Raw genomic sequence first — 17,003 nt, forward strand, 5'->3', positions numbered from 1 at the left:
CTAAAGGAATTCCCTGTTTCACAATTCCACATGTAGCACAGGGAGATTTGACATCAACTGGTTTTGACTGCAGCAGCTGTGCATAGATACAGCTGATGATGCATCCTGTCCAACTTGGAGGGGTCTGCATCACACCCAGTACTATGACTGCTACTTCTACCACAGTTGTAGGTCTCATAGCCCTCCTATTGAAAGGTCTCAAACTTCTCCCCTACAAAAGTAGTTCAGCAGTGTCCTCAAAGCAGCCACTCTCTCTAGCAAAGAATGTTAGTTTAGTACAAAATTTTATTGATATTAATACTGCAAAACTATAAAAGTGAATATGGAGGATCTGCACAGGCCTGGAGCCCATCCCATCCATCAACCTCTGGGACAGCAGCAAGGCCCCAGGCAGCCTTGTAAACAAACTAGAAAAAGCAAAACGTAACTGTTTAACAATAGTCTTGAGATTTGACTCTGAGCAGGGATATTTGGAAGAAATCCCTCATTTCTGCTTTATAACACTCTTACCCAACATTCTGAAGCACATAGGCATGGGTGAAAAAAATTACCTAATCATTGGCAAGGAACAGCCTAGAACTCTGAAAATAGAAACTACAGAATCAGTAGGTGCCCAGCTCCATAATGTCCTTGCAATCCATGATACAGACTTCTGTCATCATGTTCTTTGTGGTCCAGTTAAATAGCTACAAGCAGAGAACAGGCTAAGCCTGATGTCTTGACAAACACACATTTTCCAAGCTTGCATATGGGAGAGATTGGTGTTTCCTAGGTCACCCAAGCTATCCATCACTTCACCCCTGTGAACATTCTATCTTTTCAGGATGTCAATCCTGTTAGCAAATGGTTTCTCAACTTGGTTGGGGCTAGAACAGGCTGGGGACCCTGTCATGAGCTGCTCCAGTACAGTCTACAGGAAACAGTAACTTCTGAAAAGTGATGACAATCAGATATGGTAAGCTGAAAGCAGTAACTTCAGCAAGATCTGGGAGCATCTTTGAAGTTTTCCTAGTGCCTCAGAAAATGAGTAGTAACTCCACTTGGAGGAATGCAGTACTGACACAACTTTCTAAAAGGGGAGGCCAAGAGGATCAGGGAAGCAAGATCAGATCCAGGGAGGAAGGACAAAGTCTAATTCCCTGCATGGCTTATACTGCCCATTGCCAACAACTAAGTTTGGACCCTGGGATTCAGAAAGGATCAAAATACTAAATCAGTTCTCTAGATCCCTCTCTTTTCACTTCCTTCCCTGGGGTTTAAATCACTGCTTTTTGTTCTCACCTCCTCCAGCTCCCCAGACATTAACTTAGCTTTTGAGTTTGCTTGTGCCAGGGTTTGCCTGCCTCTGCCTTCCACGTCTGGATGAACTCCAGCTTCCAATCCCCTGTTCTCTCATGGTTCAATCTCCTTGTCTGTCATGGCTTTCAAGAGATGTTCGTGCTTCTTGGCCGCCATCTCCTCTTGGTTCCAGATCAGAATATTAAAGCCTGAGAAGAAAAACGCTGTGTATCAGAAACTCAACATCATGTCTATGGTTAGGCTATGTCACTTAAATGCCAGAAGTTCAAAAGACTTTTTCTGTTCTACGGTATTTCCAAAGTATAAAGGATGCAAAAATAGTTATTGCAGATGCTATCTCCACATAGCCATGGAAATCTGATCTAACTAAGAAATATAAGTAATTCCTAATCTCATCTGTCACAGGTCTAAGACCTAAATCTACAGCTAACTTAATCCCACACAGCCTGCGAAAAACTGACTAATCTTGGCTCTGCAGTCTAGGAAATGAGAGAAATTAAACAAAGGGAAACGGTACAGTCTAGCAGGAAAAGGCTTTCTCCCCTCCGTTGTTTTCTTCTACTGTTTCAGGGCCGGCAGGTGGCAGCAGCTCCCGGCTGCGGGGAGGCTTCCCACTCCAGACTTGATATTCTCAGGAATGTTTCACAGGAGGTGACTACCAACCTGCTTCCCAAGTGCAAAGGTGTTAAGACTGAAAGGAAGGTCTTGATCTCTTTCACCAATATAGAAAGTCATAAAGGGCTACTAGCGAGTGGGATTTGGGAAAACCTCTCTCACAACTTTCTTTAAAAGAATCTGGAGTAACAAGCCAGCCCTTTTCTGGGGCTAGAACCCACACATGTTTAGTGCCCCAGGTTCTCTTTACTTACCCATGCCAGAAGCCAGTGTGTCTCCCATAGGGTTAAATTTATTGAGCTGAAAATGAAAACATAGAGTCTGTAAGAGCATCACTGTTTATGTAATAGTCATAAGAGCACCACAGCTTATATAACAGCAACAAACCATCTGGAAAAAACAGTGTTTCCTAAGAGTATCACAAAAACCCCACAAAGGACCATGGACTAGCCCTGCTTGAGTCAGCAGTTTTAGCTGGCACCCGCAACTCATGACAGCATGAGTCTGTCACAAGTAAACTGGATATGGTTCTAGTCCCTAACCCACGCCTCTTTCACAGACAGAGAGCAGTGTTACTGACAGGCCTTTCGGCTGCAGCGCTCAGCTCACCGAGATGATGCCAGAAGCATTTGGATCGTAGAGCTGACAAACCATCTCGCCCGTGTTTCCATCAAACACGTCCACAGTCCGCAGCTCGCTCGGCGTGTACCCGGGGAACTTGGGGTCTGGGTAGCGACCTACCACAATGAGGTCATAGCGAGGATGCCACGTTGCCTGATCAGAAAACAGAGTCATGGAAGATTAGAGAAAGGGACAGAGCTCAGCACTGACACAATCCAGACAACTGACACTGGGAGCAACTCTTACTGTATCCCACCCACAGCTTGAGGAACAGTGCTTGCAGCAGTGTACATATCCACCCACCAGTGTAGTATCTTGACCAGAAATCAGACCATTTCTGATTTGCAGAGGGCTGCTACCACCAAGCATGATGATGATCTTAGATTTAACTCACCTTAATAGGTGTGAGGTGCTGAAACTGCCTATGTGGATGTGGAATCAGATGCAGTGGCTTGGTCCAGTCTGAAGATGAGTAAACCCTGATTTCATTGTGCTGGTCTGTGGTCAAAAGCTTGGCACCATGTGTTGGGCTGAAGTAAGCTAGGAAAGTGGAACAATAAGGCAAACTAAAGATCACAGTGCTGTGACTGACAAGAAACATTAGTGTCACATTTTGCTGATTGAAAATCCATTACTGTTTCTTTAATTAAAGAATAAATTCTTTAATTGGGATGTGAATATGGCTGTGTCCCCCAACAGACAAGACTTTGACAAGACAGACTACTTGTCTCAAACAAACCCAAAACTCTTACAAAAAGTAAGATGAAACCTACTGTGCTGGATTATCTAAGAATAATATTTTTTCTCACTTCAGAATCACAGGAGGAAACACTGCAAAGAAAGGAACTTGCTCACTGCTTCCAAATTCACTTCTAAGGTACAGTGTCACAGTTTGTACCGCAAGTCTTAAGAAGGTGCTGCAGCTGCCCTAGCCACCTCCCTGCCTCTGGCCACACATTCCCAACAGCTTCCTTGCTTTAGTTACCATGCAACTTGGAATCTGAGCAAAACCTACCACTGCCACCACAATAAAAGCTGAGCTGAGTGGACTCTCTACAAATATCTATGCAATGAAATCCTTAACTCACCTGCATTGACAGGTTTCTCATGTGGAAGCAGATGAAGAAAGTTTGTTTTGTTTTTGATGTTTCTGAGGTCCCAGATTTTGACTGTCTGATCCACAGATGCTGTGGCAAACATCCACTCACATCGGGAGTTAAACTCTACATGAGTCACTTTCTTCCTGTGCAATTTCAGCTTCCAGATCTGCAGCAAACAGAAAATCGTGCCCAAAAAAAACCCAAAAATCAAGATCTGGAGTAAAGAAATTGAATGATAATCTACTAGTGCAGGTAAAGAGGTCTTCCATTTATAGAGTAACAAAACTTCTAAAATACACCAAGAGTGTATTGACTGGAAACAAGAAAGAAAAAGAATGACCTTGGGAAATAACTATTTAATTCTAGAAGAACCCGGATCCATCAATTTATTACAGCTATGAGAAAAGAAAACACAACCCCGGACTTTCATGGAGGGACGTATTAGTGTCACCATACAAAGCAAGATCACATCTGGAAGACTTTAAGCAGTGCCAGCCTTCCACGTGCAGAAAGATTTAAACAAACTGGAACACGTAGAGAAAACGTGCTGCCAAGATAATGAGAAGGAAGGAACTGCTTTGTGTGGAAAACCAAAAAACCTTGCTTTGTTTATCTAAGTAAAAAAAGTGAGAGGAGATATAACTGGCTTCTAGAAACATGTCACCAAAGAAACATGAGGGTAGGACATATATATTTCAATTAACAACAACAACAACCACAAAGTGGCCATGAATAAATTTCTATACAAAGCCAGAAGATTATTTCTAATCTAAAGGCTGAAGCAGGCCCATCCTCCCTGGAATAATGGATATCTCCCAACTGCAGAAAAGACTGTCACATTCTTTCAGGGGGAAAAAAAAAAAGTGAGTCAGCAACTAACCCTGAATAAGGACAAGTCACTTGGAGCCCTCCTGACTCTGCCCACTACTTTACACAGCTGCCTCTGGGCACAGCTCATTGGGTGGCAAACTTTTACAATGTTACCCTTACATGCAGGAGAGATGGCAGTGACAGTGTGACAGCACAGCAGGCTCTTGAAGCAGGGCCAACTCCAGCCAGCTATTCTCTCCTCTTTACTACTACTCCAGACTCACAGTCTGCCTCTGCCTGCCCTCTAGTGTCCAAAGGCAGGAGTGCAATTTCCATCCCAATATTCGCGGCATTACTGCTCTGTGCCTACCCCCAGGTCATGGAAGGGTGTACAGCAAAGCAGTACCTCCTAAATGATTCCCATCAGTGCACTAAGTTTCTGGACGTGTGAAGGTTCTTAGCAGAGGGTGCTCACATCTTCAGGTTACCCTATAATTACTCTGGCTAGTAGCAAATACTCTTAAGGAAAGGGTAGCACACGAATAATTCATTGTTTAGGAATTATTATAACACTCAACAATGTAAAAATGTCTGCTGGGTGGCAGAAGTGGAGGACTTCTCACCACACAGACATGAGTGGACTCATCTCCTGAGCTGCAAGTCACTTGGCTCCTTTTTGCAGGGTCCTTGTAGAGTAGGAAAGCACATGAGCCATGAAGATTCTTGTAGAGGAGATGCTGCATGGAGCCATACAAACCTCTTCACCGGAAGTGCTGAGCAGGACCACGTTGCCCACATTATCACCTGTCACCACTGCATGGCAGCTTGCAGAAACATCCACACTGCAGTACCAGCAACTAGAGAGAAAGACACAAATGAGTGCTCTTCCCACAGAACAGTGGAGGCAGTGGAGTTCTGGTTCATATCTCATCCCTGATAAGGGATACTGCAACAGACTGTAACTGCAATCTCTTGCCTGGTACTGTGGGCCTGAGTATCAGGAAGAAGGATGGCTTATCAACAATGCTTTCTGTTGGTGACTGAATGTGAAATAACTTCAAAGTAATTTCAAAGTGCTTATTAGGTGGAGTGTAACACATTGCAACAGTGGAACATAATAAGAGGCTGAAGAACCACTTGGTACCTGCACATGAATATACCTTGGGAAAGATCAGAACATCCTTGGGACTTCAACAAATGTGGAGAAACAGCTTTAAAATTACATTTTCCACAGAACACTGAAGCAGCAGTAAAGACAGAAGCTTTGGACTGAAAAGCTACACACCAAGCTGTCTCAACTTCATGCTCCAGGAAACAAAACTGAATAGAAACTTATCTGACAAAGACATACATCTTAATGCCAGTTCTCCTGGAGGAGAAGGGCAGTGAGAATAAAGTTGGGGTCCTTTGGGAACTTGTTGCAAAAGCTTCACTTGCAAGATAAATTATTCTAAGAATTCAAGGCCATGGAAATGAACATGGTGAGCCTGAAGCCTGCAAAAGGGCCACAGGGTAAACTCAATAACCTGAAACTCAGATTGTGCAGGAATGTTGTGTGGCTTTCCTTATGCTACCTGAGCTGCCACTGACAAAACAGACTACTGACAACAATGAAGAGGACTTTTCATAAAGTGAAAAGCTGTCAGTATCTGCAAGATAGGAGATGGCATCACCAGAAAGCAACACAGGAAGATGCAGGCAGCATGCTCAGCTAATGTAAAAGCCTAAGTGCCCTGTGGCTGCCTAGCAACCAGGACGCTGTCTCCAAGCTCCCCCACGGGACCAATTCATACCAAGAGTCTCCTAACACTGGCAAAGATGATGATGTTGGAGATCTAAAGAAGCAATGCAGCATTAACCCCAAGGAACAGAGAATTAACCTTGCAGTGCCCTCTTCTCACCAAACATTATGATGCTCATGGCCACAGTCCAGGGCACGAGAGATCACCTGCACCGCTCTGCCCTCAAGATCCTGCAGACTTAAGGTGCCATCACCTGATGCCACATAAAGCTTCTCTGCCTCATAAGGACTGAACTTGATGTCTCCGAGAGAATCTCCTGGCCCTTTCTGAAATACACACAAAGCCAAGAGACATCAAGGTTAGAGTGGAAGTCAAAATCTTAATTCAACAGTCACCTCCTGGAATACACTGCCAGTTTCTCTAGGTACAAGCACTGCTTTCTGGCAGAGCACGTACACAAGAACTCTTTTTTTCTAACCTGTTTCAAATCTGAGCACATACATTCTGAGCCTTCAAGTTCACCCTCACCACTTTGGGCTGCAAACCTCATTAAGGGGTAAGACTAATCTGCAATGAACCACCTGGCTCAGACCATGCTTAGGAGATCACAGCAAAACCAGCACCATTCCATGCATAAACCACATAAAATCTCTTGATAGCCCAGTACCAAGCTTTTCTCACAGAGACTACATTCTCTAGCTCCCTACAGGCTGCTTCCAGTGCTGTATCTGGTCTTTCTCAAGGTACCAACACGCAGGAGAAACCAAGTGCAAATCATACTGCTAACCCCATGGCACAGGAATCTTAGGTTCTATGTTATGTTGTACTGTTACTATTGCTATGTTGTTTTCCCCCAGCCTGTGTACTGAGGAAAAGTGGAAACCCTACACAAAGACAGAAGAAAAGAGAGCAAGCTGGGTGTCCCCAAACTCTTTGGTAATCAAGTGCAGTCCATTTGCTGCCCACAGAACAACTACTTAGTAAAGTCTCACTGTAAATACTAGGTTTCAAGAGGCCAATGAAGATAAAAAAAGGCCTGCCCATAGAGCCTGCCAGTCCTCACAGCAGTAGGAGGATGGTATGCCCTATCAAATCCAGGCACCACTGTTGTGACAGGCATCCCACTGGGACACAAGATCCTCATGTCTCAGGACCCCGTTTATCTCTCCTTGCTCACCTGACCAGTCATCCCAGCACGACTTGGGTTGACCTTCTGCCCTATTACAAGTTTGCAGCTGAACAGCCAAATTAAAAAGCAAGCATGAAAGCTGCCACTCAGAAGGAATTAGGTGGAGGAAAGTAAAGTGGAAGCTAATTCAAATTCTCTCACTTACCTTCAAGCACAGAACTCAAGTAACTAATTGAAGAGCTCAGGCTTCCTCATGAGTCCACAGAAAAAACAAGTCTTAAGAGGATAATTCTGAGAGCATCTTCTACAACTCATCTCCTCTTTTCACTCGCTACTGAATGAACCCAGACTCTAAATTTTGATATTTTAGATAAGCACCAGAAGCTTGGTGGGATGAATTGGTGTGACCCTAATGGCAGGCACTGCTTGAAGTCAGTGGCATTTGTGGAGAAGCATGGAGGGAACTATGAATTGTCCTGTAAAAGCCTCTGACAAGAAGCAGCACTGCTAGCAGGTGAAGAGGTTAGGTCTCCAGGGCAGAGAGCTTTGTGATGTGTTAAGAACAGACAACCAAGGAAATCCACTGGACCCCCACTCTCTCACATACAACAGGAAGTAAGCATCATCAAAGAGTCCCTCCCCAGTAGTGTAAAGCTCTTTCCTACCCACTACCCCATTTCAAGGAAAAATAAAAAGAATGAGCCTCTGAAATTCAGAGGAAAAAGGACATGTATACAGGGAAGCAGAAGCCCAGCTCTCACATATTAGAGACAAATATCTCTCTCTCTCTCTTTCTCTTGCTCTCTGTAGTGCTTCTGCCAGCAGGACACAGAGGCCCAAAGCATTACTGTATTCTTACTCCCAGTCCTCGGTGCTGGTGAAGACCCGGACAGTATGGCCATTAAAATCCTGCAGGGTGGTAGTGCCGGCAACTGACGCAGTGTACAGCTGACTAGGGTTAAAAGGGTTAAACTTCATTGCTGTGATGGCCCCTCCAGCTCCCATCTACAAGGAAGGGGATGAACAAAAGAAAAATCCACTGAGTGATGGGGAAGGAGAAAAGTGTGTTCTGTAAGTCTGCAGTCACTGCTATGTCTTTAATAGTAACAGTGAAACACACCACAGTCCTCTAAGAAGGAAAGAAGATAACCATGTCTCCCATATGATGGTTGTCTAAACCAGGAGCAGCCCTCCTGGAGGACTAATCTGCAATTCCTCCAGTCCCCGGGCAAGGTATTCCCTTGCTGTCTGGCACCACGCTATTTACAAAAAGAGAAAGGTGACTCTGGAATTTCTGGAGGATAAACCTCTCAATGTGTATCTGTCTTAATTTAGAAAGGTGATAAAAGTTACAAAGTCTTTGAGCCCCTTTTGGAATGGAAATGGCTGAATACAACAATGAGGGGGTATGCCAGCTGTACAAACCGTTCATTCTACCTTCGTTTCTCACTTGAGATAAAGGCCCCTTGTTTATCCCCAAAGATGTTTCTTCATCTGGCACAATAAAAGGTGAGCAGAGAAAGATCGAGACCTAAACCAGACATACCCTCTCTGCCTACTTGTTTCTGGCATCCCTTTAAGGTAACTATTTGACCAGTTGCTGCATTATTTTTCCACTGAGCACACACCAAGTGCTGCTTCATTATGAACTTAATCACCATGCCTCAGGTTTCTCCAGTGCTCGAACAGTCTGGGACTTGGGAATAGACATGCTGTTGCATCTCAGTCCTACCCATAACTGGCTACTCTGAAACCCAAGACCCTTATGTGCGTCTCACAACAGACCTCAGTTTTTATCTGCAGTATTTCGTAGTACTCCAGTTTTCCCTCCCACCCCTTCCTCACATACAGAGGCTTACCCCCTTTATGAAGCAGGTTTTAGCAAGGACTTCACAGTCCCAAAGGATGATGTCTCCACCTTTGGAACCGACAGCTAGTGTACTGGGGTGTGTTGGGTGCCATTCCAGGCATGTCACTCTCCTGTCAAAGGGACTTGCTCTTCGAAAGAGGCAGTATGAGGAAAGATAACGTAGAAAAGCCAGTTCCAGTCTCTGTTAAAAAGGTAAAGAGAATTATGACTTTTGCAAGCATCCCTGAGATTCTCTGAATGAGGAATGCTAACAATTTTCAACTGTCATTAGTATGTTCACACAAAATTCTTAACAACAAAGCTCTCTCAGGTGCTTCCCACCTATATATGTTACAGAAAGAATTAATTTTCAAATTAAAGGCGTACGGCTCTGTGAAACAGTAAAACATTATGGACTGGATGGCTATGTCTGTGAAGGGGAAAAAAATCAACACTTAAGATGAGCAAAGTAGAGTGGATACAAGAACAGTATCACAAAACAGTCAGATCAGCATGCAAAAGTATCACTGGGCAACAACTCAACTGGTAGAGCGGGCAAGTTTAAATATGATTCAAGGAAGTACAGAATTAACAGAAGATAAAAATTGACAGGGCTGGGTCAACCAAAAGGGAAAGCCATCTCAGCTCTTGCATTTTACAGGATTAAGAAACATGAGGGTGCACCAGGCTTTTAGCCACAAACTGTAGATGTGAGGAACTTTTTAGGCCACTTTAAAGTTCTTCTGCTTGTGTTGAAGATCTTTTTATGCAGGGAGCTGAGATGTCCAACAGGTCTGGAAGGGGACACTCCTCACCTGCCTGAGCTGTGCCTGAATGGAGCCTCCCAGCATTTTCTGGTAGACATAATGAACAATGCTGCACCGCCGCTCCAGCTGAGAGGAAAGGACTCTCTTGTTTCTCATCACAAACCCACCTCCACTGCAACCTGCTAGTGAGGAAAAGAGTAAAACTTACTGATCAGCAACACCTGTCATGCTCATTCACTAAACAGTATAGGAAGACATCTGCATTTGCTGCTACATCCATGAAAAGCTTCAGCCACAAGACAAAAGCCTCTAAATAATTCTTACACATCTGTGGTGCAGCAGCTTCTGCACTTAGGAGTCCAGTGCATCCCATAGCCCACCAGAGCTTTGTGTATGCTTCCTCTTGTTAAAGCTTTCTTCTCTTTGCCAAAGATTTATCAAAGACAACAGGAAAGGACTAAAGCAATGCCACAGGTGGGTGGTGCAGCTCTTGGACAGCGTACAATTTGAATGTTTCATACCCAAAACACAATGCTGCTATCCAAAGCCCCAGCAACTTGGAAATATGCCATGAGAGGTGGTAAGCCCCTGCATACAGCAAAAGAAAGGTCATACGTGTGATCAGCAGGAACACCTGAACATTTCCCAAGTATGGCAAGATGAGCTCCCGCACAGTTCCTGAAATGCCTGCCTGTGAATCAGAATTTTCTGTCTGCTCATGCTGTAGCCCATACAGTCTGCCTACAGTGCTGTGAGTTTTGTTTTTAATAAAAGACTTGCTGACACCTCACCGCCTGAAAACCTTTCTGTTTGGAGTGATTTTTGCTGAGAGCACAGCTTGTTTCTACATTTTGTTCATGTTCCAAGTTTTTATCTTCAGGGACCTTTATGTTAAAACTAGATCTGTTCAGTCCCATGTCTGTGATCTAATCATCCCCACACCAATGGTCTGTAACACCCCAGGGGATATAAATGTCAAATGCATTTCTTAAGAAACATAAATGCTATACTCATTTAAGGACATCTATTTAAAAAAAAACCCACAAACTGAAGACTGAAACACATGGATCATTCTATTGGATTAGAACCTAAATTAAATCTTTCTTTAATGCAATGCTGGAGAAATGCACACTTCTTTGTTCACATGCCAACATAGTGCAAATACTTGTCACACCTGTTGAAACAGGTACAAAAGTATTTCTAATTCCTTTTTTTCACTGAAGAATTAGTATCCACAGTTCATTCTTCAGAGGAAACAGAAATTGAGGGGTTTTTTCAGATTCCATTTTACAATGAAGGACAATCTGTTAGAAACAAAGCTTCTGGCCTTTTTGGAATCAGCTGAAATAAACCTTTTAAAAAGGTGGTTTAATTGTAAGAAATGGAAACTGTTCTGTCTGGATCAGGAGAAAAAAAAAATTTTCCAAACACATACAAACTGGAACACCGAGTGGAAAAGCTCAAATACAAAGGTCTTCACCTTTTTAAGAAATGATTAAGGGAAAAATATGATAAGCCTCATTTTTCTGAGGTATCTTACAGAACTGGCAAATGCTTACCAAATATGAAAAAGAGGCCCTGAAGTTACAATAAAATAATGTAGCTAAGTTAACTACAGAAGGTGTTTTAACTATCTACAGTTATACACAGAACTCCTTTCAAACAGAACTTTTTGCCTCCACAGTCCCTGTTCACCCTGCTAACTCCTCCAAGTTTGGACTTACAGACCACACAACAGAAATGTGCAAATCATAGAACTCCTGTATCTTTTGCTGTTGAAAAACACTTCAGTAATTTCTGGATACTTAAGCCAGAACTGTACAGAAAACTCATAGTATCTCCACATAAGGCAATAACCCTAGTGATCTCCTAAACCACTGATAGAATTTAAGGTTTTATCTGAGAAAAGGAGGCTGAGGAGAGACCATATTGCTCTCTACAACTACCAGAAAGGAGGCTGTAGGGAGAGGGGGGTTGGTCTCTTCTCCCAAGTAACAAATGATAGGAAGGAGGAAAGGGTCTCTACTTGCACCAGGAGAGCTTTAGATTGGCTATTATAAAAAATTTCTTCACTGAAAGAGTTGTCAAGCATTGGAACAGGCTGCCCAGGGAAGTGGATGAGTCCCCATCCCTAAAGATATTTAAAAGACATGTAGATGGGGCAGTTAGGGACGTGGTTTAGCAGTGGACTTCGCAGTGCTGGGTTAACACTTGAACTCTACAGTCTTAAAGGTCTTTTCAAACCTAAATTATTCTATGAAGTTGCTGTAGGTAATGTCTAGACAACTTCCTTGATAATGCAAAGCATTAAACGTTCCAGTATATTAGAAATTAATGACAAGTCCACATTACATCAAAAATCTTCTGAGATTTTCTTTTTACCTAAGTTAGACACTAAGGGACTACTAACTGCATTCTGAATTGCATGAGAGAAACAATGTATTACAAGATTGGTCTGTCCTACACTAAAGCAGAGATCTGGTATTACAGGAATTCCACAAAACTTAACCACCCTCAAATGAGCTGTAACAGCATCTTCAGTGCTTCAGGCTTTTACCAAGGGCTATGGAGTCTCAAAACTTAAAACATTCATGCACACACACACACTCACTAGACAGAAACTTGGAGAATGTACTACCCCAATACAAGTCTGCCTATTAGTTCAACATCTAACCCCATCTGAACACTCAAGTCTGAACATGCTTCTTGGCATTCTCCCTCCTCAACTAGTCAATGCCTGTCATTTGCAGTAAATCTGGTAGGGAGAAAGAGTAAGGATCTGAGGAAATGTTACCGATTTTCCCTGATGGTTTAGATGTTTTTCTCACAAACAACCTCTTTTCTTGTTTATCATTCCCTCGTTCCCCATAGTCCCGCTTCCTCTTCCCAGCTGATTTTGCCTCTTCTGGCCAATGCTGACATGCCCTCTCACGCTTCTTGTCCTTTGGCTGGTTCACTGGAGCCATTCTGTCTGACCCCTGAAAGCAAACAAAGCATGGAAGGTAAGACTGTCATTCTTTTAACCAGAGAACAGAGAGGAAAACTGGAATGAAACACATCCCAGTAGTCTGAAGGTAGCGATTAGACCTGTATCCTCTCTCATTGGCACGACTCTAGCTTTTTGTTGTTCTCTACAGAAGAGAGGAACAGGTTCAAAAATATCTTCTTTGTTCACATATGAAAATTAACGTATCCTAAAGCACTAGAGTATGTTTTGACAGATGTGCCTCTACCAGACTTGTAAGCCTGAAACCCACAGATTTGCACAAAGTACATCTGTGAAACCACATAATACCCTAACTGTTTCTCTAGTAGCTCACACTGAGCTCTTTAGATTCAGCTAAGTGAAAGGTCAGAGTTTTTATGACGATGGCCAGGGCTGACTGGCCTTGCAACAAATGGGCTCAGAAGGTACTTCCTGCATAACAGCCACTTTTCCTCACAACTACCACCTGGCATGTGGATTGGGCTCCTGCACCGCCTGGCAACCACACCTGAACTGCTCCTCTGACCGGTGGAATTCAGCCACTCGTGTCCCACGTTATGACGGCCATGACGCCACCAGGCCCCTGAGGAAAAGCATGGGCCTCCCACGGCCTTCTCTGCAGCCGGCGGGCTGTGCGCCAAACGCCGTCCGCAGCTGCAGTTCCTTCCCGCAGAGCATCCCTAGGCTGAGCCTGTGCTCGCGTTGAGCTTATTTAGAACTCCTGAATGGCCGGCACGGCTATCTGCCCGTGTTAGATATAGCTCGGCGGGCACCGCGCAGGCTCTCCCCCAGGCGGGCCCCCCACCCGGCGCCACGGGGCTCGCGCGGGGCCGTCCCGCAGCACCCGGCCCGGCCCGGCGCCCCCGCGGCCTGGGCGGAAGGGCCACCCCGCTCTCACCTGCGCTCTGGCGGCCTCGGCTCCCCCGCCGCCGCCGCGACCGGCGGGCGCACTGGCCCCTCCCCCGCGGTTTCATAACCGGGGCGGGAACGGGGGGCAGCGGCTTCAGCCCGGCCCTACGGAGCGGCACCGAGTTCGCCGGCCATGGTGGCCGCCGCCGCCCTTGGCCGGGGAGGGGCAGCGGCATCGGCAGGGGAAGGCCGAGGAGGGCTTGGGGTATTTGCCCAGCCGCTGCCGGCCTCCCCGGCCATCTGCATGAGCAGCGTCTCCGGCTGCCCTGGAGCGAGAGGCGGCTGCGAGGGTCACGCTCGCCTGAAACGCGTGATCCGTCTTTGTCTGCCTCTTGTTTATTTCGGGCAGCACGTAAAATCATACGCCCCTCAATAGTTTCTAGAGCACCAAACTGGCCTATTAAAGCTGTTTGGTAAGGGCCCAAACACGGCAATAAAAAAAAAAAATTCAAAACTCATTTCCATAAGAAAATGTACCTGGTGTTGGAACTTAACAACAAAAGGCGCTTCAAAAGCTGGTAGGTAACAAAGTCTCGAGAGCAGCTCAGAGAGTACCAGATCCTACACGACGAAGCTGACAAGAATGGGGAAGGAAGAGCTCTACCAACACAGAGGGAGGTACCAGCACTTCCCCCCGCACCTGCAAAGGAGGCTGCTGTCTGCCGGCCATGTTGCGTGGGGAGCCTTATCCCTTATCTCTGCAGCAGTAGGGTCCCCTGCTTCAGGCCTACCAGTAACTATGCTGGCTATGAACACAGGTCCTACAATAGCTGTACGTAGCCATGCCTTCTGTAGGGTTTGGTTTCGGGTGCTACTATTTTTTGCGTTACAACTATAGTTTTGGATTTTCTCACATACTAGAAAATGCACAGAAAAACTACCCAGTAAAACAACAAACACTCAGTCTCTGTTTTTTTTCTGAACAGTAACAAAATTGTTTTAGTTACTGCCACCCTGTATCAGAATGCCATACACAAAAATTATAATCACTAACACAATCTGGTTTTGGACATGTACATCAACCCAATTAGCAAGTCTTAAAGTCTCATCAGGTACTTTTGTAATACACAGCATTTGTCTTCAAACTGTACCCATTAGCAAAAAACAGCAAGAGGAATAACTGATCATAGCACTTCCCTCCTTGCCTCTGAAGCCTCAAAAGCTTGATTTCTGTGAAGAAAATCTACTATCGAAAAACATCCTTCATATCTTGACAGTGATCAACAGTTTTCTTCTACAGGCCTGCAGAAGTCTTCGTAATAGGATCCCAAAGAAAATTTTGATGCTGTTATCCAAGTTATCTCCAGCAAAGATGAGCGCTTCCTGTCCCCACCCCTTTTGTTTCCCAGCAGTATTGTCCCCCATGCAGAGAACACACAGCGTAACCTACACAGTTCCCTCTTGGAGCTAACCCAGTTAGCATTTTTTAGAAATGGAATTGAATAGAAAAGAGTAGAAAAGACTATTTTGTACGGAACAGACCTACATCGAGCACCTAGTCCAACTGCCTGACCAGTTCAGGGCTGACCTAGTTAAAGCCTGGTATTAAAGGCACTGTCCAAATGCCTCTTAAAAACTGACAGCTTGGGGCATTGGCCACCTCTCTAGAAAGCTTGTTCTGGTGTTTGACCACTCTCTCTGCAAAGAAATGCTTTGAAATGTCCAGTCTAAGCCTCCCCTCATGCAGCTTCAAACCACTCCCACGCATCCTATCCCTGGATCCCAGGGAGAAGAGATCAGCACCTCTCGTCTCCACTTCCCATTCTCAGGAAGCTGTAGGGAGCCATGAGGTCATGCCTCAGCCTGCTTTTCTCCAGCCTAGACAAGCCAAACTCTGGACACAGTCGAGAACTTCAACATTGTTCTTAAATTGTGAGTCCCAGAACTGCACACAGTACTCAAGATGAGGCCACATGCTAAATACATTGTTTGTGTCAATGACTAACACCAAGTTTGCTTTCCCTCTGGAAAATCACCAGATATTTTTGTAATTATTATCCACTAAGGGCAAGAACAGCAGATAGTACACAATTCATGCACAGAAAAAATGCCACTGGCCTGACATCCCACAGCTCAGTGTCCGGATGGTACACTGAGCAAGCCAGAGAAACACTAATTTGAGAAAATATTCTTTAATGTATTTACTGTCTCACACTCTTCAAACTACAGTATGCAACAAAGTCAGAGGAGTATAATTCTGCATGGGCAGGATATTACGCTTATTTTTATTATGCCTTTTGTCTGATGTACAATTATGTTGAGGCTCTGCCTCAAGTTATGGGACATGGTTCTCTCCCACAGAATAAAGCAGTCTTGTCACTGGGTCTGGTAAAGCTATATTGTAACTAAGATCAGCTTCATGGTATTGGCAATATCATTAGGTGTTCTGCCTCCTTGTTGCCAGAATCTTTGTCCAAAGCATGAATATTTTGGGCTACTTTAGTCTCACTACTGATGTACATACTGTTAGAGCAACTAGTTTGCCATGCACATGAAAACAAGCCTGTATTCCATGAAAAAGTAAGACAAAATATAAAACCCTAGTGATGAAAGAGTAAATATCTATGCTATCTGACCTCCTGCTGTCCCATGACCATTGCTAAGCTGCCCGTACTAGGAAAATGAACAAAAAGATCACTATCATTACGACCTCGTTTACCCGAGCATCCCATCTTCCCCAAGCCATTCCAGCCTTCCAGGAAAGGATTCCAACAGCCATGGTATTTAGTACTCTCGCTTTGCAATCAGTATTGGTGGTGGCCAGGTCCCACATGGACAGCATCTATCTTAGATACTCTATCTTAAATGCACATGGGATATCAATACAGTAATCAGCATGAAAATATAGGGCAAACACTGGATATAGGCTATTAATGGATGACAGGTGTTTGCTTTTTCTCCCCTTCATTAATGTACATTAATTTGATAATGGAATTAAAAACTCAGAACTTAATTGAATTAGGGAGTATCTATGCCAAAGAGTTGGGTTCAGTTTTGTTTTGGAAAAGACAAAGTTGTCGCTTATACTCTCAATTGTGATTAACTCTGAGGATAAGATAAGCATCTTTCGTCACTTTTTTAAAGGATGCTCATGGTGACACCATAGCCAATGACCTGTCATGGGTGTCCACCTTCCAGGGACCCCATGCTGGTAAAAGCAAAGGATTGGTCTCAAA

At 44.4% G+C, this 17,003-nt stretch overlaps 1 protein-coding gene across 2 annotated transcripts; it reads right to left on the reverse strand.

Moving 5' to 3' along the window:
- Positions 1-267: 267 nt before the first annotated feature.
- Positions 268-13,895, reverse strand: DDB2 (damage specific DNA binding protein 2). 2 transcript variants are annotated; one of them, XM_069017271.1, is made up of 11 exons: positions 13,817-13,895; positions 12,727-12,910; positions 9,981-10,111; positions 9,176-9,367; positions 6,347-6,513; positions 5,203-5,302; positions 3,624-3,801; positions 2,930-3,075; positions 2,524-2,688; positions 2,169-2,214; positions 268-1,487 (listed from the first exon to the last, which is right to left on the reverse strand). In XM_069017271.1, the coding sequence occupies exons 2-11, from the start codon at positions 12,896-12,898 to the stop codon at positions 1,393-1,395; spliced, it is 1,392 nt and encodes a 463-aa protein (XP_068873372.1). In that variant the 5' UTR covers positions 12,899-12,910; positions 13,817-13,895; the 3' UTR covers positions 268-1,392. The 2 variants fall into 2 exon arrangements, with proteins under 2 accessions (XP_068873372.1, XP_068873371.1); XM_069017270.1 differs by having other exon boundaries at positions 9,981-10,114.
- Positions 13,896-17,003: the final 3,108 nt, after the last annotated feature.

The sequence above is a fragment of the Aphelocoma coerulescens genome, chromosome 5 (assembly GCF_041296385.1).
Source record: "Aphelocoma coerulescens isolate FSJ_1873_10779 chromosome 5, UR_Acoe_1.0, whole genome shotgun sequence".
Taxonomy (NCBI): Eukaryota; Metazoa; Chordata; class Aves; order Passeriformes; family Corvidae; genus Aphelocoma; species Aphelocoma coerulescens.

Excerpts from the sequence above, each read along its gene's own strand:
- DDB2 (XM_069017270.1), bottom strand. The coding sequence starts at position 12,898 with ATGGCTCCAGTGAACCAGCCAAAGGACAAGAAGCGTGAGAGGGCATGT. Across the intron at positions 9,368-9,980 it reads TTCAGGCACAGCTCAGGCAG|AGACTGGAACTGGCTTTTCT; the intron begins GTGAGGAGTGTC and ends CCTTTTTAACAG. Across the intron at positions 6,514-9,175 it reads AAACCTGCTTCATAAAGGGG|AAAGGGCCAGGAGATTCTCT; the intron begins GTAAGCCTCTGT and ends TGTGTATTTCAG.